Source organism: Littorina saxatilis, linkage group LG12 (genome assembly GCF_037325665.1).
Source record: "Littorina saxatilis isolate snail1 linkage group LG12, US_GU_Lsax_2.0, whole genome shotgun sequence".
Lineage (NCBI taxonomy): Eukaryota > Metazoa > Mollusca > Gastropoda > Littorinimorpha > Littorinidae > Littorina > Littorina saxatilis.
The window spans coordinates 25,398,276-25,421,061 of record NC_090256.1 but is presented as its reverse complement, the minus strand read 5'-3'; the positions used below and the strand labels follow the sequence as shown (position 1 = coordinate 25,421,061).

Sequence of the window (22,786 nt, the reverse complement as noted above, 5' to 3'; positions counted from 1 at the left end):
AGGACTACTTAATCAAATGAAAGTGAAGCGGACAACACAAAGTGTCCTTTATTGGAAGCTTGTCCTTGTGCCAAATGGGCATGACATGACTGGTACCACTGAAATTCACCATAAAAAGAACAAAATCAAAAAACAAGAATGGTGGGTATTTGGAACGTTTATTATTGACAAAGTAAATCATTACAATCATAAACATTTTGTCAATAATAAACGTTCCAATTACCTACCATTCTTTCTTTTTTTATTCTGAATTTTGGAACATTAGCGCTGTCTATCTGTTTTTGGATTTTTTTTCATGAAAAGAAAAGTTTCATTTGAACAAAATAATACAAATCACATGTAGAGTTAAACCAACCTGTTGCTGGATCTCCATGATCCGTCTTGACTTGAGATCATAGTCAGTGTCTTTGAAGTCAGCACCGATTGTCACGCTCAGTCCAAAACTGTTTGCTGCAAAACACACAATCGAACACTTTGAAGTTGCTATTACAAAATCAAACATATTGAACTGTTAGCTATGTAAAACTCCCATGTATTTGGTTATAATCAGTTGATCAACTCAAATTGAATTCAGAAACATTAAATCAAAGCTCAACACTAAAAAGTACTGTATCAACATCCTCACTGTTTGTTTTCAAGACCCCCCCCCCACTCCCAAACACACACACACACACACACACACACACACACACACACACACACAGTCAATATAACACTTACCTCGACAGTACTATTCTTGCACATTATCTATTATAGGCCGAAAAAATTGGACAAAACGCTGAGTGGGTACAATTATCTCCCATAACCATGCGCCACCGTGGATCCCAAGCACTGTCCGAGTGCTTCCCCCTTACAGGATGTAGGTGGCGCGTCCTCTTTCTTTTTTCGCGCGTGTCAGACCGGCTGTGTTTCTGCTACGCTCCCGGATTATTTTGGACTAAGAGGCTCCTTTTCTGTGTGGACTATCACCTGTTGGATTATTGTGTGTTATTCCACTTCTGGCTTGAGGCTACGTTGTGTTTCCTTCAACTTGTGCCTCCGTTTTTGTGTGGCGGACTCGGCGTGCCTCCCGTCCTACTTCGTGGTGACCGGTCGTCTGCTTCTCGTTTCGCCGCATTCACTTGAGTATTGACCTAAATTTTCTTTGAATTTTGTTAATTCTCGGTCTTTAAGGGTACGTACAGGGCGAGGTAGGATGTCTCGTCCTGTTTTGGGCTCTGGTTCTACGGAACCAGAGTCTGCCGGGGGCAACCCTTCTCCGGGCGCCCAGCGTCATGTTTTACGCACGGAGAAGGGGATCTTTCGGCGCTCCGACTCTCCCTCCCCAAACGCTTTGCGTTTGCGGCGAGGGAGGGCGGAGAAAGCCTGTTTGAGCAAGCTCAATGCGAGCTTGCTCAAACAGGCTGGGCTTGAGCCTGGGACTTCGGGCGGGGCTGCGCCGTCGAAGGTTCGGGGAAGGTCGAGGGGAAAGAAAAAGCTTCTTTCTCCTTCTCCTTCAGTGGAACAGGCTTCCCCCCCTTCGACGCCGTTGTCCGGCCCTCAGTCTCAGGCTTCAGCTCCTCCCGGTTTCAAGCCTGGGGGGAAGGTTTCCTTCTCCCCCCTGGCTCGAATCCGGGGGCAGGTCGATTCCCAACCCTCTTTGGGGGTTGGTGAATCCGATCTAGGGGCTACTGGAGAGACTCAGGTTTTGACAGCCAACGGCCATACCACGTTGAAAACACCGGTTCTCGTCCGACCACCGAAGTTAAGCAACGTCGGGCCCGGTTAGTACTTGGATGGGTGACCGCCTGGTGTTGCGAAAATGTACGCAAGCTATTCAGGTCCATACAAATACCGAGCACCGTCAGGCACCTATGGTCTATTTAATTAGGTGATGCAGCAAGTGCCTATGTATTGTCGGGAAAACCGAAGTATAATTACGTCAAAGTTTTGCTATCAGTTGACGTCATTTTGTTTGTCGTCAAGGAGTTGTCGTATTTCTTGAAGGAGTTTCCTTCAAAGCTTATTCTTTTACTTTCGATGTGATCGTCAGTTTACTTTGTTCATTAGTATTGGGAACATAAGGAGTTAGATAATAAATGAGGTTATTATTAGGTACGAAATTCTTGATCGCTATTTTCGCGAATAGACAAGAGTTTCCATTGGTCTAGGTTAGCTAACAACGCAAAGATGAGTTTCGGTTAGCGATTAAGGAGTCTGCGCAGAGAGAGAAAAGAATAACGATCGAAAAGAAAAGGCAACGGAAAGTGGAAGAGAAGGAGCGAAAGCATGAGAGGACCACAACAACACCGTTCTATGCCTATGCCTAGAAGCAAAAACCATCGCCAAGGGCGAACGAAGTTGGCAAAACCCTCCACAGCGGAGACACCCTGTATTTCACGGGGCGACCAGAGATCTGGCAGCGAGCGACAGCGGTAGCCGGTAACCGTCAGGGTGAGGGAATCTTTTCTCGGCAAATATGTTTTTTAGATCCAAGTTGATTTTCCCAAGGTTACCAAGTTAATTTTTATGAGCACTGTATTGGTCACGGTATCACAAGTGTGATCAAATACCAAGATTTTATGTGATCACTGTAGATCAAACATAATACATTGTATGAACGTTGAGCAGCATGAGGAACGAATGTGGATAATTAATTGTTTATAAAGTGCTGTAATGAATGATATAGTTGGATCTCCATTTGAATAACAAGATGTGTTTTTATCACACAGGTCTCAGGGGAAACGGTTTGTATGATGATAGAATAATTCCCAGTTCTGAGACTTGTCATTATTTCGACAGATATGTTGGTGTTTCGAGTTATGACTACGAGTTTCCAGTTCGAGATCTGAGGGACGAGTTTTTTTCACGATCAACCCTCTAACTTCGTGCGATGTTTTCCTGATCATCAATGATGAACTTTATGTAACCGTTCGACGATAACCAGCCTGGACCACACGACGTTCCGACTGTCAACATCATCACTGCGTGTTTTCAAGATGAGTGACTTTTAGAATTAGATCCAGGATATATGAACGATACAGAAATGAAGAATAACCCGTCGACCACGGAACAAGCCAGTAAATAAAAGTTGAATCTATAAATTTACAAATACGTCTTGTGTGTTTTGTACATGAATCTGCAATAGTGGTGTGATAGAATTTTTTTTAGAAACAAAATTCATTCTTGTTCTGATTTATAACGTAAAAGGTGAGGTCTTCGTACCCTCCGAGTACGCAACAGACAAGGATCCGCAACATTTGGGGGTACTCGTCCTAGGGATAGTTCCAAGACACTCTTGGTTTTGGGATTATTTCCAAAGACACGAGCCAAAATTCTAAATTTTTTAGTTGGGTATCACACCATTGTGCAGGTTTGTCACAAAACTCATTCGGAGGTCTGGCTATGGTAATTCATTTTTGTATTTGTACATTTTGCACGACTGCATGTGCATGAATAGATCAGTTGGATAGGTACATTGTAACACGTAGATTTTTGTTTCACATACGAACTGTCAGTATTTATGAATGCAGTAGGTGATACCAGTAGAAGTGTATGAGTGAAAGAATTGTGATTGGTTTCCTTGGGAAAATTATCTTGGACGCGAGGTAGGTTTTCTTGAGATAGCCAATTTACGAATTCCAAAAGAAAAGGGAAACATTGTAAACCGAACTGAAACATCAACATATATTCTTTTGTGCGAAGGCACTATTCCATTTTAGTCAAGCAATACTTGAATGTAAACGCACGCTTGGACTAAAATCGTCCATGACTTTGTATTTCTTGGTGGCATAAGAAATATAGTTGTCATGGATTAAAGTAAAGTAATTCAACTCAGGGAAGCTGAGTTTTGAATGAAGATTTACCGGAACTATTGTAAGAAGTGCAGTAGGGTCTGATGAGAGTTTTGATGATAGGTAGAGAATTAGCATGGTATTGCTGAACCTATAAAACTCGAGTTTACCTAGTAAAGCTTAACTGGATGGATAGACATATAAAAGCATTATGGTTGTTTTTGTCTAGGTTCTGAAAGTCAGAACTGTAAAATCCAGTTAGCCGATTTCCAATTTCGAAAGTCGATATTGGTTTAGTATAGTTGGGTCAATGTGACACTATACTGAGACTAGGTAAGGAAAATAATCTTGTTGTGATAGATTATTTTAGTGAAGCTGGTGTGTTTCCTGAGTCAGTAGTGACTAGGTTTTGTGCTATTGAATTAGTGTCAAGGTCACTCGGAAGCCAGATCACGTTGTGGTGATTGAGTTATCAGTTGTTATAACCCTTCACAAGGAAGTTTGATATAGCAGTTAACTCGGGAGTCGAGTAGGTCTAGGTTAAAGACATAACTACTATAGTCAGTCGGTGTTCTAATCTGGTAGTGATTAGAGGTGTGCTCTTATATTCCTTACTTTTGTATACCAGGGTTACGTGTAGACAAATTAGGATTGAGGAACTGAGTCTTTAGTGTATTTTGGCAAAATAACTGAGACTAGTTGTTGCACCGACAAGTTAAGAAAATGCCGAGACGGCAGGTTATGGAGGCGGATTCTCCGCTGTTGGCATTCAAGCAGGATGGGATTATCCTGGGTCTGTCAGGTATAGAGTTGGCAGACTATATCGAAAAGCGACGTCTGGAAGAGATAAATCGAGAGGAAAAGAAACTCGAAGAGGAAAGAGAGGCGGAGCAGAAAAGGGCGGAAATGGAAGAAGAAGCCAGAAGGGAGGAAAGAAGGGCGCGAGAAAGACGCGAAGAGATAGAAATGCAACAAGAATTCGAACTGAGGAAAATGCGGGAAATGGTTGACCTAGGTTTAAATCAGAATGTAAACCAAAATAACCAGTGCATGCCCAGAGAGTCAAGTAGCAAGATACATATCAATCTGCCAATTTTGGATGACAAAGATGATATAGAAGCCTACTTCAAACAGTTTGAACGCATTGCAAAACTATCAGATTGGGATGAAGATGAGTGGGCAATTCGATTGTCAGGGCAATTGCGAGGTCAAGCACGACAGGTGTACATCGAATTGTCTGATGAGGAGTCAGTAAACTATGATGAGGTGAAAACAGCGATCTTGCAGCGTTTTCAGCTGACTGCTGAATCTTACAGGAAGAGATTCAAAGAGGTTAAGTGGGAAAAGGAAGAGAGCATCAAAGAATGCCGAAAACGCATGAAAACCTATCTAGATAGATGGAAGGAGTTGTCCGAAAAGGAAGGGAAGTCGGGTGACTTGGAGGATTTAATTCTCACAGACAAACTGTTGGATGTCCTAACTCCGGACCAAAACAGATTCGTTAGGGAAAGAAATCCAACTAACATCGATGATGTTGTGAAACATGTGCAAACATACATAGATGCACGTGATGCCGGGGGACGCATGCCACCGCGACAGTCACAGGGGGGCGAGCGTAGGTTTGACAATAAACCGCGTAATGGACCACCTCCAACCGGGGGTAACGCACAGTCAGACAATAGGCAGCCACACAAGGGCAATAACTTTGGACAGAGGTCGGGGGGTAATCCAAACAGGCAAACAGGGAATAGACCACCACCCAACACGAAGGGGTGCTTCAGATGTGGGGGGCCGCACATGATGCGTGATTGTCCCAAAAGATTGGGTGGGCCAAGACCCAGCAGTAATTATGCATCAACATTACTAGCTGCAGTTCGAACGTCAGGTGACGAGGTCACATGCCAATGTCGTAAGGGCGATGCATACGATCCAAATTGTAGAGTACAGGTAGAGGGAAAGGACGCAAGTGGTATCCGTGACACGGGCGCAACTTGTATAGTGGTGAACTCTTCACTAGTGCCGCCGAAGTGTTATACGGGCGAACACCAGAACATAACCCTAGCAGATATGCGTCAGAGAAAAATGCCGATAGCGGTTGTACAAATGGACACACCGTTTTTCTCGGGAGTCACACGCGTGTTGGTGGCAAAGGCTTTGTGTCACCAAGTTCTGATCGGTAATAACCGAAAAGATATGGATGAAAACGAGATCAGTGTACCTGTTTTTCCAATTGTGAAACGGGAGGCAGAGCCACAATTGTGTGCGCCTGTACAGACTCGGAACCAGGAAAAACAGAAGGCGGAGAAAAAACCCTGGGTTCCGAAACAAATCGATCTAGGTCAGATTCGGCCAGAGGATTTGTCTAGAGAGCAAAAGACAGACCCCTCTCTAGCGAAAATCCGCGATCGGGTTGCCAAGGGGGCAAAAGACGGCACTCATTACGAGTGGAAAAAGGATATCCTTTATAGGATATACATGGACAACGGCAGTCCATGCAAACAGGTGGTTGTCCCAGAATGTTTTAGAACGGACGTTCTAAAACTAGCACACGACACGCCTATGGCCGGGCATCAAGGCGTGCGTCGCACCAGAGACAGAATTTGGCGCGATTTTTATTGGCCAGGGATTTGTGGTGACGTCAAACGGTATTGCGCGTCATGTGATGCGTGTCAACGCAGCTCGCGGAAGGGGGCTACAAGGAAAGTGCCTATGAAAAGCATGCCGCTGATAGGGACACCGTTTGAACGAGTGGGAGTCGATATCGTAGGGCCCATCATACCCGCATCTAACCGAGGGCACAAATACATATTGACTATGGTAGACTACGCTACACGGTACGTAGAGGCTACACCACTCAAAGACATTAGAACAGAAACAGTGAGTGAAGCTTTGTGGGTCATGTGGACAAAAGTGGGCATTCCTCGGGAGGTACTGACCGATAGGGGTAGCCAGTTCACAAGCGAGGTTATGGAAGAGGTAAACAAACTTCTGAACATTAAAGGCATCCATACTACGCCGTGGCATCCTCAGACAAACGGGTTGACTGAAAAATTCAACTCTACGCTCAAACACATGATGAAAAAGCTTTGCCAAGAGCAACCAAAAGACTGGGACAAGTTTCTCCCTGCGCTACTGTTCGCGTACAGGGAAGTTCCCCAAGAAAGTCTGAAATTCTCACCATTTGAACTGCTGTATGGCAGAGAAGTCAGAGGTCCCATGCAAGTTCTACGTCAAGTATGGACAAATGAGGACACAGCAGATGAGACACGCTCCACTGTCAGTCATATTGTTGATCTCACAAACAAAATCGAGAAGACTTGCGAGATTGCCAAGAACAATCTCAGCAAGGCTGCTCTCAAGTACACAGAGGCGTACAACAAAAAGACAAAAGAAAGAAGTCTAGCGGTTGGAGACAAAGTGTTGCTTTTGTTGCCTGAGAAGCACAATAAATTGCAGCTGACATGGAAGGGTCCGTACCCAGTGATAGAGAAAGTCGGTAGTTGCAACTACAGGGTGAAAATCAAGGGACGTGACAAGCTGCTACATGCAAATCTGCTGAAATTGTATGTAGAACGCGAGTCAGAATCCAAAGAGAACAAGTCTGAGCAAACCAAAGCCAAGACTATAGTGGAAGTTCCAGAAATAGTGGCGGTGGTGGTGGATGATGTGCATGATGATGAAATGGGTGATTTGGGGATAGACCGATTTCCCATGCTTTCCCTAAAACCAAAAGAAGGTCCCAAAGATGTAAACATCAATCCAAACCTAGAACCACAGAGACAAGCAGAAATACAAGCACTTTGTGACAGGAAGGTCAAAGCACTCAAAGACATACCTGGGAAATGTGTCATTGAAGAGTGTGAGTTCAAACTGACATCACAAGAACCTGTGCATGTAAAACAGTACAAGCTACCCTTTTCACAAGTAGAAATTGTGAAGAAGGAGGTCAATGACAGGCTGAAGTTAGGTGTCATAGAACCTAGCATTTCACCATACAACAGTCCGATTGTATTAGTGAAAAAGAAGGATGGGTCAATTCGATTCTGTAATGACTGCAGAAGACCAAGACAGAGAATGGACGTCTCATGAGATGGGCACTCCAGTTACAACAGTACTCCTTTACTGTTAAAATCATCCGAGGGGTTGATAACGTTGGGGCCGACTATTTGAGTAGACTGAATAACTAGGTTTAGCTTAAACATGAATGTTTCAGCTCAAGAGGAGGGGCGTATGTTGCGAAAATGTACGCAAGCTATTCAGGTCCATACAAATACCGAGCACCGTCAGGCACCTATGGTCTATTTAATTATAGGTGATGCAGCAAGTGCCTATGTATTGTCGGGAAAACCGAAGTATAATTACGTCAAAGTTTTGCTATCAGTTGACGTCATTTTGTTTGTCGTCAAGGAGTTGTCGTATTTCTTGAAGGAGTTTCCTTCAAAGCTTATTCTTTTACTTTCGATGTGATCGTCAGTTTACTTTGTTCATTAGTATTGGGAACATAAGGAGTTAGATAATAAATGAGGTTATTATTAGGTACGAAATTCTTGATCGCTATTTTCGCGAATAGACAAGAGTTTCCATTGGTCTAGGTTAGCTAACAACGCAAAGATGAGTTTCGGTTAGCGATTAAGGAGTCTGCGCAGAGAGAGAAAAGAATAACGATCGAAAAGAAAAGGCAACGGAAAGTGGAAGAGAAGGAGCGAAAGCATGAGAGGACCACAACAACACCGTTCTATGCCTATGCCTAGAAGTAAAAACCATCGCCAAGGGCGAACGAAGTTGGCAAAACCCTCCACAGCGGAGACACCCTGTCTTCCACGGGGCGACCAGAAAGATCTGGCAGCGAGCGACAGCGGTAGCCGGTAACCGTCAGGGTGATGGAATCTTTTCTCGGTAAATATGTTTTTTTAGATCCAAGTTGATTTTCCCAAGGTTACCAAGTTAATTTTTATGAGCACTGTATTGGTCACGGTATCACAAGTGTGATCAAATACCAAGATTTTATGTGATCACTGTAGATCAAACATAATACATTGTATGAACGTTGAGCAGCATGAGGAACGAATGTGGATAATTAATTGTTTATAAAGTGCTGTAATGAATGATATAGTTGGATCTCCATTTGAATAACAAGATGTGTTTTTATCACACAGGTCTCAGGGGAAACGGTTTGTATGATGATAGAATAATTCCCAGTTCTGAGACTTGTCATTATTTCGACAGATATGTTGGTGTTTCGAGTTACGACTACGAGTTTCCAGTTCGAGATCTGAGGGACGAGTTTTTTTCACGATCAACCCTCTAACTTCGTGCGATGTTTTCCTGATCATCAATGATGAACTTTATGTAACCGTTCGACGATAACCAGCCTGGACCACACGACGTTCCGACTGTCAACATCATCACTGCGTGTTTTCAAGATGAGTGACTTTTAGAATTAGATCCAGGATATATGAACGATACAGAAATGAAGAATAACCCGTCGACCACGGAACAAGCCAGTAAATAAAAGTTGAATCTATAAATTTACAAATACGTCTTGTGTGTTTTGTACATGAATCTGCAATAGTGGTGTGATAGAATTTTTTTTAGAAACAAAATTCATTCTTGTTCTGATTTATAACGTAAAAGGTGAGGTCTTCGTACCCTCCGAGTACGCAACAGACAAGGATCCGCAACACCTGGGAACACCGGGTGCAGTTGGCATTAAAATCTTCCTTTTCCGGTGCCTCTCCTGTGCCCTCCTCGGTTTCCACCGCTGTGGAAGCCAGGAGGGACACGGGTCCTCCTCTGAACTCCCTCGCTGGGTCGTCTGCTGCTGTTTTGACAGTAGTTTCGGCCTCCTGGGGGGGGGAGATCGGAGGAGATGACGGGGTCTCTGAATTCCCTCCCCGCTGGGGTTGGGATGCGAATTGACCCCGTTCAGGGCGGTCCTGTGGGGGCAGGGGTTTCAGGCTTCGTGCCTACGACCACTGCTACTACGGTTCCCTCTGACGTCCGTGTGACTGGTGGCTGTCCCTCTTGAAACGCTCCGGCCGACTAGTTACTGGACGTGGAGGTGTTCGACAGAACGTGGTACTTCTGTCGAATGGTCAGGGCGACGGGAACATTGTTTCTGTTGCTCAGACCGACACCTCCGACCGGACCGTCTTGACCCCACGCCATTCCTTAGCGTCTGGTGTTCGGGTGACGGATGGTCCGGACCAAGGGTCCGGAACGTTCCAGGCTTACGGGTCGGGATCGAACCGGACCCACGGGTCCCGACTGGACTTGACCTCCGGGTTTGGTCCGGACGGGACCCATGGTACGGGACCGTACCGGACCTTAGGGTCCGGTGCGGGACAGTACCTCTGGCCCTTGCCGGACCCCCCGGACCTACGGGTCCGGATGGTACGGTACGGGACCAGTGGTTCGGTCGGGACCGGACCACCCGACCACCTCTGTTGGTCTGGGTGGTCTGGCACCGAACCGGAACACACCGGACCTACGGGTCCGGAGGGTACGGTACCGGACCAGTGGTCCGGTCGGGACCGGACCACTCGACCACCTCTGTTGGTCCGGGTGGTCTGGCACCGAACCGGACCATGCCGGACCTACGGGTCCGGATGGTACGGTATGTCCACGTCCGGACCGAGCCACCCGAACACTTCTGTGGGTACGGATGGTTCGGTACCGAACGGGACCTCCGGATGGTACGGGACCGGACCGAATCTACGGGTTCGGATGGTCCGGTACCGGACCACCCGACCACCTCTGTTGGTCCGGATGGTCTGTCACCGAACCGGACCATACCGGACCACCGGACCTACGGGTCCGGATGGTACGGTAGGTCCACGTCCGGACCGAACACTTCAGTGGGTACGGATGGTTCGGTGCCGTACGGGACCTCCGGATGGTATGGGACCGGACCACAGGACCGGAACACCGGACCACCCTACCGGATCGGTCCGGACCACCCGACCACCTCTGTTGGTCCGGATGGTCTGGCACCGAACCGGACCTACGGGTCCGGATGGTACGGTATGTCCACGTCCGGACCGAGCCACCCGAACACTTCTGTGGGTACGGGTGGTTCGGTGCCGAACGGGACCTCCGGATGGTGCGGGACCGGACCGGACCTACGGGTCCGGATGGTCCGGTGCTGGACCGGTGGTCCGGTCCGGACCGGACCACCCGACCACCTCTGTTGGTCCGGATGGTCTGGCACTGAACCGGACCATACCGGACTTACGGGTCCGGATGGTACGGTGTGTCCACGTCCGGACCGAGCCACCCGAACACTTCTGTGGGTACGGATGGTTCGGTACCGAACGGGACCTCCGGATGGTACGGGACCGGACCGGAACACCGGACCGGACCACCCTACCGGACCGGTCCGGACCACCCGACCACCTCTGTTGGTCCGGATGGTCTGGCACCGAACCGGACCTACGGGTCCGGATGGTACGGTACGTCCACGCCCGGACCGAACCACCCGAACACTTCTGTGCGTACGGATGGTTCGGTGCCGAACAGGACCTCCGGATGGTACCGGACCTACGGGTCCGGACCTACGGGTCCGGATGGTCCGGTGCGGGACCACCCGACCACCTCTGTTGGTCTGGATGGTCTGGCACCGAACCGGACCATACCGGACCACCGGACCTACGGGTCCGGATGGTACGGTATGTCCACGTCCGGACCTAACCACCCGAACACTTCTGTGGGTACGATGGTTCGGTGCTGAACGGGACCTCCGGATGGTACGGCACCGGACCGGACCACCCTACCGGACCGGATCGGCACCCCCGACCGGACCGGACCATTTCTTTTCTGATCAGACCCGATGGGTTCCTGTTCAGTCTATAAATGGCGGGGGTTCGTTGGCTGGGCTGACCCAACAGTCGCAGGGTTGTTGTTTTTCTCCCCCTTCGGCTGCTGGAGACGTTTCGTCTTTGGGGCAGGGGTCTTCGCGGCCTCTTGCTTCTGTGGGCGTTTCTTCACAGCCTGCTTCATCGCTTTCGGCTCTTCCCCCTCAAGCTCCCTACACTCCTGCTTTTGAGGAGTTGTCGGGAAGTGAAGAGGAGAGTGAGTCGGAGGACGATAGGGAGGAGGATCAGGGTCGCCCTGAGGTTAACACTGAACCTCTACCCTTGCCGGTTTCTGATGGAACTTCCGAAGCTATGCTTCGTACTTTCCAACAGTACATGACAGACATCACGCGGCGTCTTGACGTCACGGATGCCTCTCTTAAGCGTCTGTCGTCTAGTGTTGACACACAGGACGTGGACCCGGGGTCTGAGGACGAGAGGCAGGAGGCTCGTCCTCGCACAGCTAGAAGGACGTTTGAACAGTTTCAGGACGTCCTTCCCTGAGACGCCCTCTCGTCCTTTGAGTCCGCTTCGGCCCGGGCGCGGGAGGCTCACGCCGCGTCTGCCGGCGGCTCGTTTTATGAACGATCCGGCCGCCGGCAATTCGCGTTCCACCCTAGTCTAAGTGCCACGGTGGAAGCGGCAGCACATCGCCTGAGGAGTACAGATTCACGTGCAAACGCGACCTGTGTTCCTCGGGAGGACGCGGGTTCAGTGCCATGCTTTCCTTCGGGAGGCGCACCTCCACTGTTCCCTCGTGTCCAATCTGTTTCGTCCCTCCCTTTTCCCTTTGACTCTCGAACTCTCCCTTTCCAGACTTCGAGTGTTTAGGGTGGGGCTGACGGTGATGTGTTCGTTGGGGAGGTGCCTTCGGTCAAGAAGGTGGAACTGAGCTCTGCTTCGTTCCACAATCTTGAGGCCACCGTTTCTTCCACAGTCGAGGCCCAATCACAGGCCTTGACATGGATGAGCACGCTGTCCACACTGTTGGACCCTCCCGATCGGGCAGAGTCCGATTCCACTCGGGTCCTTGACACGGTTCGAGTGGATCGGGCTTTGCATGCCGTGCGATCGTGCGTGACGTCTGCGGCAGAATTGGCCATTGGAACACGGGTCCACTTTATTGGCCCTGTTCCGTGATCATTTTCTGCCTACTTCTATAGTGCCTCCGGATATGAGGAAGAGTCTGAGGAACACGTTTCCTCAGCCTTCTTCCCTCTTTCATCCGGACACTGTTCGTTCTGTGGTGGAGTCCACACGCCAGAGGAACACTGATTCTCTGATGGTTGGCCTCGCTGCTTCGGCGACGGCGGCGGGGAGTAAGAGAAGTGCTACAGTCACCTCCAGCTCCCAGCCTCAGAAGAAGAAGAAGAAGCCAGTTTCACTGCCTCCTTCTTCCTCCTCTTAGGCGCCTGTTGCGTTCCCAAGCAAGACGAAGGGTGCTCAGACAGGTAAGGGGAAGCAGCACCACCAGGGGGGGTGGTCGCAAGCCTGCGCCTGCCCGCCAGCAGAATTTTCAGTGAGTCCCGGCCCTACGTTGACGCCCCCTCAAGTTGCCCCTCTTTCGTCCGTCGGTTCCCTTTTTTCGGGCCCGCGGCATGTGGGGCAGACTGGTCTCCAACCAGTTTTTCTTGAGGGTGGTGTGGTCGGGGTTTTCTCTACCGCTGTCGTCACAACCTCCATTGTCCGCTCTACCTTGGACGTTCCCCCCTCCTCGAGAGCCTGCCAGATGGCAGGCTCTTCAGGACGAGGTGAACTCGTTGGTCGAGAAGAAGGCGGTCTACCCCCTTTCTCAGCCTTCTCTGGGGTTCTGCTCCCGCCTGTTCACCGTCCCCAAAAGGACGGCCGGTTCAGGCCGGTGTTGGACCTCTCCACCTTGAACTTGTACCTTCACAGGTGCAAGTTCAAGATGGAAACCCCTTCGTCGGTCCGGTTGGCCATCCGGCCAAACGATTGGGCCATGTCTGGGACCTCCAGGATGCTTACTTCCACATCCTGGTGGCCCCGGGGTACCGACATCTGCTCCGGTTCGTTTGGGAGGGCACGGTGTTCGAGTTTCGGGCCCTCCCATTCGGCCTGTCCTTGGCCCCTCTGATTTTCAACGGGGACAACAACACCACATGCTTAGCTTACCTTCGCCACCAGGGGGGCACCAATTCTCGGTCCCTCTCCCTGTTGGCGGAGGAGATTCTGCTCTGGTGCCAGACCAATCAGGTCCGGATGTCAGTCCAGTTCGTTCCGGGGAAACTGAACGCCCTGGCCGACATTCTCAGTCGGGGCGATCAGGTTCTCTCCACAGAATGGACCATCGCTCACAACGTTCTACAGCGTCTGCAGTGGGCAAGGTGGGACCGTCCTCTGATCGATCTGTTCGTAACTCGATTCAGCGCTCGGCTTCCCAGGTACGTCAGCCCCTTTCGAGACATGAATGCGTTCCACTTGGACGCATTCACTCTCTTGTGGAGGCTCCTCGATGCTTACGCCTATCCCCCGACATCTCTGATTCCGAGGGTGCTGGCAAAATATTTGCAGGAACGACCAAGACTGATTTTGGTCGCGCCTTACTGGCCAACAGCTCCGTGGTTTCCAGATCTTCGCGGTCTCACCCACGTAGACTAGCAATGCCACATGATTTTGTAGACTTCACTTGTTCCACACAAAATGAGACTTATCTGAAAGAACTCTTCGTGCTGAATACAGATCAGTTTGAATTTTGCAAATTGGTTAATTCAGAGCGAAGTTATGGTCGATTACAGATCGGGAATTTAGGCATTCCGGGGGAAAAGTATCAACTATACAGTCTATAGGGATAATAGGAAATGAAGTGGCACCGTGCAAATCAACAAAAAACGTGTTTTTTCAACATAATTTTCACATTTTAGGGAATTTATAGACAAAACTTGGTATGTGTAATGAAAAGCATCTGCCGAGTCTAATGACAGCAAAAGAAATTATGTGTGATGCGCGTGGAGCCTGCTAATTTGCATAAATTAGCATAATTTTGTAAACATTATAATATGCTCGTGATTCATTTCTAGTGAAAGCTTGTTATTTGCATTTTATTTGTCTTAGAGTACTTCATTGATGGTAAACATGGTAAACAAAGGTCAAAAAATGTTTTTGCATAAATTTGCATAATTAATTACATGTCTATGCAATGCGATTGGCCGCAACTTAAAACGAACATAACTTGGCTTACAATCATCAGATTTTAAAAATGTAAAGTGAGATCTGATCAGTTCTGTACCTGCAATGTGTTAATGCCCTAAAGGATGTAACTAAATATGTAACTGGCATTTACTTGTTTTGTATATGATATATTTGTGCATGTGCATGCATGTTACTGAGTGACTGACTGAGAGTGTGAGAGATTCTTTACGGCATGGGCATGGATCAAGATTGGAAAGAATGCACAAAAACAATATAATGTAAACCATAAAGTCAAACAACTACATCGTTTACAATTACATTAGTTTATTGACTGACAACATCATGAACATGGACATGTCAACTAAAAAAAATATTTGGAAACTTCGGCTGTGGCAGCGTCCGGCAGCTCACAAGGCGCAAGCCGCTTCCTGTTCCCATGCCTGAAACATACAAATGCAAAATCTGCTTTATGAACAAAATATGTAGATGAATAAGTACTTATGTGTAGTCAATTATTGTAGCCCAACTTATTTTACTTCAATATGACACATATCACCTCACCTCGGTGGCAGTGTGAATAAGGCGTCCGCCTTGAGTGTGGAAGGTCGGTGGTTCGAACCCTGGCAGAGTCATACCACTGACTTGTGTTGCGCACGTTAACTGTCAAAGCAGCACCGTCGCCGAGAAGCACTCTTAAATGAGCTTGTGTGTGAGACGTTAAAAACAAACAAAACAAAACCTTTCACACAAGTACAGTCTTTGCTACTTACATCTTCTGGCCCAGAAAGTGCCAGCTCCTCGGTGTCATAGCCCTCGAGGGCAGTTTCGGCGTCGGCCAGCTTCTGCTGCCACGCCTTCTCCCACTCCTCCTCCTCCTCCCAGTCATAGTCAGTCACACTCACAGTCACAACTCGCCCCACATCCTGCAACAAAAAATGCAAAAGCTAATTAATGTACAAAATATCTAGATGAACAAGAATTTTATAATCACAACTTATTTTACTTGAATATAACACTCATCACCTTTCACTCAAATTTTGTCTTTGCTACTTACATCTTCTGGCCCCGAAAGTGCCAGCTCATCTGTGTCATAGCCCTCGAGGGCAGTTTCGGCGTCGGCCAGCTTCTGCTGCCACGCCTTCTCCCACTCTTCCTCCTCCTCCCAGTCATACTCATAGTCAGTCACAGTCACAACTTGAACTTGCCCCACATCCTGAAACATAAAAAATGCAAAAGATGATTAATGTTGACAAATATCTACATGAGTAAGTACATGTAGTTCATCTTATTTTACTTTTTATAACAAACATCACAAAAATATAGCCTTGCTTATTATTATTGTGTTTCCGTTTCAACCAAATGTAATTAATAAAGAACAGCAACAATTAATGAAAGAAAATAATTATAATGCAACTGCCAACTGCAAGCAACATTATAGTTCACCTTGCATGAAAGATATGGTACTGAGCATGGAGGCTAGTTGATTCGGGAAGCGAGTACATGCGCCCTCCTGACTTTGGTGTTGGAGGTTCAAGAGGACAGGCGAAGACGAAGGACGTCTTGACGGGGGTGATATCGGGTACATCGTTGGGTTTCTTGTACTGGCCAGGAAGTGAGGATGGGTGGAGAAAGTCAACAGTGATGAAACCATCTTCAGTGTCCTCAAGGCTTGGTACAACCAGACCTGGATACCAGCCGTTTTCATATCCCACTGCAACCCAGTCGTTCAGTTGTGGCTCTTTAACTGGTTGAACCGCTGCAGTTGTTGACTGTGGTTTTCTCGCACGCTTCGTCGGGTTTTTGGCTTTCGCCACCAGTTGTTTCGCAGCCTTAACTGCTGCCTTTTCCACTTTTCGTTTCTTCTTTGCGACAATCTCATCCAGATCCATCTCTTGGATTTGTCGCTGTTGGTCTTCCTCAAGTTTGTGCTTGAGGCGTAGGCGACGGCCTCCCATTCCTGCCTGGTTCCACAGTTTACGTTGTTCTTCAGGTGACTTGGACGCCAACCATGACATGAAGTCCTTCTTCTGTTTCTTAATCATGACTATGGTGCCGTGGAAGTGCAAAGAACTGTGTCGTCGTCTTTTCTGACTTGCGTCCAAGGAACCAAAAAGGCGCTCCGCAGTGAGGTTGTTGACTCCGCTGCCGGCAACTCTTTTTACCTCGTCTGGGTCAGCAGGAATGTCATAGTCTCCTCCGTGCAGGAACGATTTCAGCTGTATTTCAATGCACTTCTTCATGCCTTTCAGAAGACTGACAAGGGTGTCTCGGAAGAACAGCGGCTCAGCTGGCTTTTTTGTTGCTGTCTTCCACAGGAAGTTGTCTCGGTCAGGGGGAAAATCTGGGAAGACTGGGTGATCCGATGACAACATCTCATCAGGAGCTTCGATCCAGTGATCAACAGCTGCTGCCATTGGTTGAATGTACTTGGGAAGATGGAGGTAGCTGACCGCATTGCTGGTCGCCATGTCCCAGTAAGGGCCCGTCAGCTGCACGAACATCACTGCGTATGCCTGGATCATGGAGCATAGCCTGTCATCTTCCAGGTCCAGTTTCAGAGACTTCACTGCAGTGTTGGGGGCTTCCAGCTTGCTGATGAGACTGACAAGGTCCTGTCGGTGGTGCAACACAACAGCAGCACACTCGTACGCTGCATTAAACCGGTTGTCGCGGTAGGACTGGAGGAGGCATTTCTTTTTCTGCCCTCGGAGATGAGCCAGCCATTTGTCTCTTACTCCACACTGCTCATCACCTAGGGGCCCCATGAGACTGCAAGCCTTCCGCACACATCGTTGTGGTGGAAATTCAAATCGCCAATTGGAGAACTGTTGATGACCTTCTCGGCCAAGATGAATTTCGTCCACCTTGTACTGTTTGTGCTGCTCCTGCAAGAAGGCCTTCGAGTGGTACAGAAAGCCAAGCAAGGCATGTGCCATGCAGTGAAAAGAGTGAACATAGCTAGTTTCCTTTTGTCCAGCATCTTCCAGCATCTTCTCCCTCCAATCTCTCAACAGGTTGTCAGCTTTGCCTTCATTCGCTGCCCGATCACTCATAAAATATGACAGCTTTTGCAGCATGCGTGTGAAGAAATTGGAGTCAACCTCCTCGGCTGGTCCTGAGGAAGAGCCCGACATCTCAATTTCATTCAGACGTCCTTTCACATAATCAGCTATTGTTTCACCGGTCTCTTTTGCGACAAAGTTGTAGCCAAGGGGCAGCTCCTCGCCACTGTCCAGTGTGATTGATGATGTGATGATCTTCTTTTTGTCTCTTGAAGTTCCATCTTTTTTAATGCCAAAATTGGAACTTTCTTTAATCTTCTCCTTGTACATAACCTGCATGAGGAACTGAGCCGCGTCTGAGAAGTTAACAGCGGTCTGTTTAGATGGCAGTTGACCGAGAGGCACATCAACACCAACTAGATGTCTGAGTACTGCTCTGATGACAGGGGCAACGTTGGATGAGCTGACTTCAGAAGCCATGAGTTCTACTGTGCACGCTTTCACACTTGGTATAAACCTTCTGTCTTCATCTCGTGTGACAATCTCTATTGTTTCTTGGGGTAAGTCAGCTGTAACTTCACATGTGACATCTGTTGAAGCATTCTGTTCATTCTCCATCTGGCAGGTTTTAGATATCTCGGCATTCCTTTTCCGTTTGGAAGCACGCTTCTGAGCTCTAAGAAGCCTCTTCTTTACAACTGCATTGTTCTGTTTTTCCTTGTCCAGCCGTAGACGAAGAATTCTGTTTTGTGTAAGGGCGGTTGTAAGCTGTTGGCGTAAACTGTTCACAGTAGTTTCTTGCATCTTGAGATTCTCGTTCAGTCTCTTTTCTCGTTTGTTGACATTTCGTGGAAGGTAGTGCCCGATTTTTTCGTGCAGTGAAGTAAGCTTGCATTGTTGATTCTCTATTTTGTCTTTGAGCATTGTTTCTCTTTTCTTCAAACAAATGACCTGCTGTGAAACTTTGTTGAAATGGGCATTTAAACGCTTTAACGGGGAAGAGCGTGGTTGGGTAGAAACATGGGTGGCAGTGGGTGCTGAAGCAGGTGGAACCACTGGAGAAAGATGTGGCTGATGTGATGGTGGGGTAGGAGGTGGAGGATGTGGCTGAAGAGATGGTGATGGGGGAGATGGGGTAAGTACTTGTGGCAGTGAGTGAGGATGAGCAGCTGACGCACATTGTGAGGAAGGCTGGAAAGCACGGAAAGGAGAATTCAAAAATGTTTCTTTCTTTTGTTTCCTCAAAGTCTTTAGTTTTGCCTTCATGCGAGTAATTCGCATTTTCGCCATCAGGATCGCATTGTCAGTTGTCTCAAAACATCCAACTTGGCGGAGAATACCACAAAAATCACTAGCCTCAGCAAGCTCCAGAGCTTTAGCGTTGGTGAATTGAATCATGGATTGCTTTAGAGAGAGAGAGAGAGAGAGAGAGAGAGAGAGAGATATAAAAACACAATAATAATAATACCAAAGCTTTCATTTTCTTGTAAATCATAAAAACACATTTTTATCTCGGCCAAAAAAATATAAGTTAGTTTTCTGAGCAACAACAAAGGAATCAAAATGATGACTAGAGTGGAGCTGTGAAGCGCATTAAACCTGCTCTCCCTTGTGGAACATTCCAAGTGCAAAGCCTCGGCATAGCAACGACCCGGTTCTAAAAATAGATCGTTGAGATTAGGAGTGTGTTCACTGTGGACTCGCCCAAACTGTCAGAACGATTCTAGTTTCAATGATTCTTCACATTCTTTTTCCGCAAATCTTGATCTATTCAAAGTACTGCGATCAGAACAGAAAACCAGTTACTAACATGAACTACACTGGAAAATATTGGAACCAGAATCTAGAACTCCAATCTTGCAAGTCGCATTGTTGTGCAGTACAAAGCCGCAAAGGCTGCCTGAAGCAAAATGACAAAAAAGTACGATCGAGAGGAGGGGGTGACCCGATGCAAATTAATATTCCGGGCGTTGTATTAATCATCCACAAATAAAATTCATAGCTCTAAACAGATAAGATAATAAGGAATCGGAATATATCCGTTATGTAATGATACTAATAGCATAAATACCGTGATTCTTCAACTAACATGAAGTGTAACACTCACCGCCATTTTTCAGCTCTTTTCAAGAAGACCGGAACGGTATAACGGTAGCAGAACGAAAGAGTAATCTTTTCTCTGATTGGCTGGCTTTACAGAAAGTCGATCCAATGACAAACAACGACGTAAAGCGAGTTTGAAAACGGAACCCGATTCCGGTGCAGACGACTTGAGCGTGCCGTTTCATGGCGGCCCCAACACGATCGCATTTTTATGCTCGGCAAACAATTTCACAGCGAAAACAACACGGATACACAACAAACTTCACAACTGTGTACTTTAAACCTTTATTGAAAACTTCTTTTCATTAAGCCTTCATGCAAATGCTATCAAACTAGCAGTATTTCATCATTGGAGTGAGTTGGTGGAAATAAGTGTAAATTTCGCCCTGCAGTGGTAGGTGCTTTGGCATTGCTACGTAGACCCTCTACCTCTGGATCTGGACGGGGGAGGTCTGCTCCAGCCTCGATCATGCCTCCCTCATCCACGTCCAGAGAGTCTGTGCTTGACCGCATGGCTCTTGTGCGCTCCAAACTGCTTGCACTAGGATTGCACAAGAGTTCAGTAGAGTTTTCCTTGAACGCTAAGAGGCGATCAACTAATCAGCTCTACGACTTACGCTGGAGAGCTTGGGCCACCTTCGCCTTGTCCAAGGGGATAAAGCCGCTTTATCCCTCAACACAGGACTTGGCCAACTTCCTGGTGGAAGTGTATCAAAAGAAGAGTCTTTCTTCTAAGACTCTTCTTGGATACAGATCTGCCATCGCTTCCACGATTGCGGCCGCTACTGGTCGCAGAACTGAACACTTGATCAGGTCCTCCCTCATCGCTAATGTCCTTTCGGGTATTAGCAATGCAGCGGTGTCTAAACCTCGGGTTTCATTTCCCAAGGGGGATGTCTTTCTGGTCCTCAAACTCCTGCGTAGCAATGAGTTTGAACCCCTGGCAGGCATCAGTATCAAGTTGCTGATTTTTAAGACTAATTGTTCCTCATCGCTTTAGCCACTTGCCGTAGACTCAGTGGTATTCAAGCTTTGAGTGGCCTGGACTTTGACATTGAGTTCACCACACAGCAGTGGTTGCTAGCATGGTCACGTCAGTCTAAGGTATGTTTCTTGGGTATATTTTCTTTTACGGTAGTACTGTTCGAAAATTGCCTGGGTATCTTAATCCTTGGATTTAAGTGATTTTGATTAAGGAGTTTAATACTCTACATATCACCCTCACACCACTCTGGTATTCTGTGCAAGAATAGTACTGTCGAGGTAAGTGTTATATTGACTGTAAGGCTTCTTTTTAAGCCTACTGTCTATATGATACTTACCGAGACAGTACTATTAGAGTTTCCCTCCCGCCTCCCCTCTTGATATGTTATGGGCTTTTTGAGGGTCTGCAGCTCATAAAGAAAGAGGACGCGCCACCTACATCCTGTAAGGGGGAAGCACTCGGACAGTGCTTGGGATCCACGGTGGCGCATGGTTATGGGAGATAATTGTACCCACTCAGCGTTTTGTCCAATTTTTTCGGCCTATAATAGATAATGTGCAAGAATAGTACTGTCTCGGTAAGTATCATATAGACAGTAGGCTTAAAAAGAAGCCTTACACACACACTCACACACTCACACGCACTCTCCCTGTCTCCCTCATTCCTTTTGAGATATGAATTGCTCAGATTTCTGACAGTCTTAAAGACATACGATACTGATAAATAAACAACACTAAGACGTCTCTTTTTAACCCTCTCTTTTTTTAAAAGTAAAGCCTGGCAAAAACCAAACAAACAATGACGTCCTAACATCAAGTAAAAATTCTGTCTTTTAATTCTTCTGCATGGTTACGGAGGAAGTTACAAAGAATTTCAAGAACAAACTTTGTCTCTGTGTCTACAACATATCAGCTTTAGAAAGTAATGGTAAGATAACCGCCAGGCTGTACATGTATCGGTATTGTATATCATTAAAATGGGGAGGGGGGGGGGGGGGGTGACAGGATTACAAATAGTGAGCAATCAACTCACTGAAGATAGGATCACGGCACACCTGTCCTGCTCCTCCACCCACAGTGCAGCACTTCTTGGGGTAAGAACAGCCCTGGTCGTCGTCACATTCATGGATGGTGATGCCCACCTCGCCTGAAGGAGGACATTCTCCCGGCCTCTCTGTAACAGCTGTGTGATCTGCTATAGTTAGTACAGTGGAACCCCCTTTTTCAGACCCAACGAGTTAAGACTCCCTCCCTTTCAAGACCCTGTTTTCTCAGACTGTCTCACTTCATAACCTTTGTAAATATACCACCCCCCTCCTCCTCCTCCTTTTAAGACTCCCTCCTTTTTAAGCCCAGTAGTTTTCTAATTTTTGGAGATTTTGAAAGGGAGGTTCCTATGTAGTGACTGCAGACTCTCTGATTATATGGCTGCATGATATATCTGCACTTATTATCAGAGAGTGTTTTATGACCATTACACCTGATCAACAAATCTCACTCATCTTGCAGGTCTTAATTGTAACAGTAATGTGTGAATTCCAAAATGCATACCCGCAAATAAAGACATTGTATCCATTTTTTTGAAATTGTGTACATTCTTGCATGAATGTACAAACACACACACACACACACAAACACACACCCACACATGCACACACAAACAATAAAGCAAACATGCAGGGAACACATATGCATACTTCTTCTTCTTCTGCGTTCGTGGGCTGAAACTCCCACGTACTCATGTTTTTGGCACGAGTGGAATTTTACGTGTATGACCGTTTATTACCCCGCCATTTAGGCAGCCATACGCCATTTTCGGAGGAAGCATGCTGGGTATTTTCGTTTTTCTATAACCCACCGAACTCTGACATGGATTACAGGATCTTTTTCATGCGCACTTGGTCTTGTGCTTGCATGTACA

The 22,786-nt window shown here is 47.2% G+C and overlaps 3 protein-coding genes and 1 pseudogene across 3 annotated transcripts in view; 2 read left to right on the top strand and 2 right to left on the bottom strand.

Annotated features, from left to right (window-relative positions):
- The window catches only part of LOC138983054 (uncharacterized), a gene marked incomplete at its 5' end in the record, with an annotated part of 181,271 nt that overhangs the window by 60,426 nt on the left and 98,059 nt on the right, over window positions 1–22,786 (bottom strand). The window contains 2 exon segments of the mRNA XM_070356456.1: window positions 356–450; window positions 21,899–22,048. Coding sequence (XP_070212557.1) covers window positions 356–450; window positions 21,899–22,048 — 245 coding nt within the window.
- On the top strand, window positions 1,694–1,810 carry LOC138983429 (5S ribosomal RNA; annotated as a pseudogene).
- LOC138981249 (DNA ligase 1-like) lies at window positions 3,872–7,862 on the top strand. The gene is made up of 2 exons (XM_070354088.1): window positions 3,872–5,443; window positions 6,974–7,862. The coding sequence occupies exons 1-2, from the start codon at window positions 4,497–4,499 to the stop codon at window positions 7,860–7,862; spliced, it is 1,836 nt and encodes a 611-aa protein (XP_070210189.1). The 5' UTR covers window positions 3,872–4,496.
- On the bottom strand, window positions 15,094–16,099 carry LOC138983295 (uncharacterized). The gene is made up of 3 exons (XM_070356714.1): window positions 15,831–16,099; window positions 15,547–15,699; window positions 15,094–15,216 (listed from the first exon to the last, which is right to left on the bottom strand). The coding sequence occupies exons 1-3, from the start codon at window positions 15,996–15,998 to the stop codon at window positions 15,184–15,186; spliced, it is 354 nt and encodes a 117-aa protein (XP_070212815.1). The 5' UTR covers window positions 15,999–16,099; the 3' UTR covers window positions 15,094–15,183.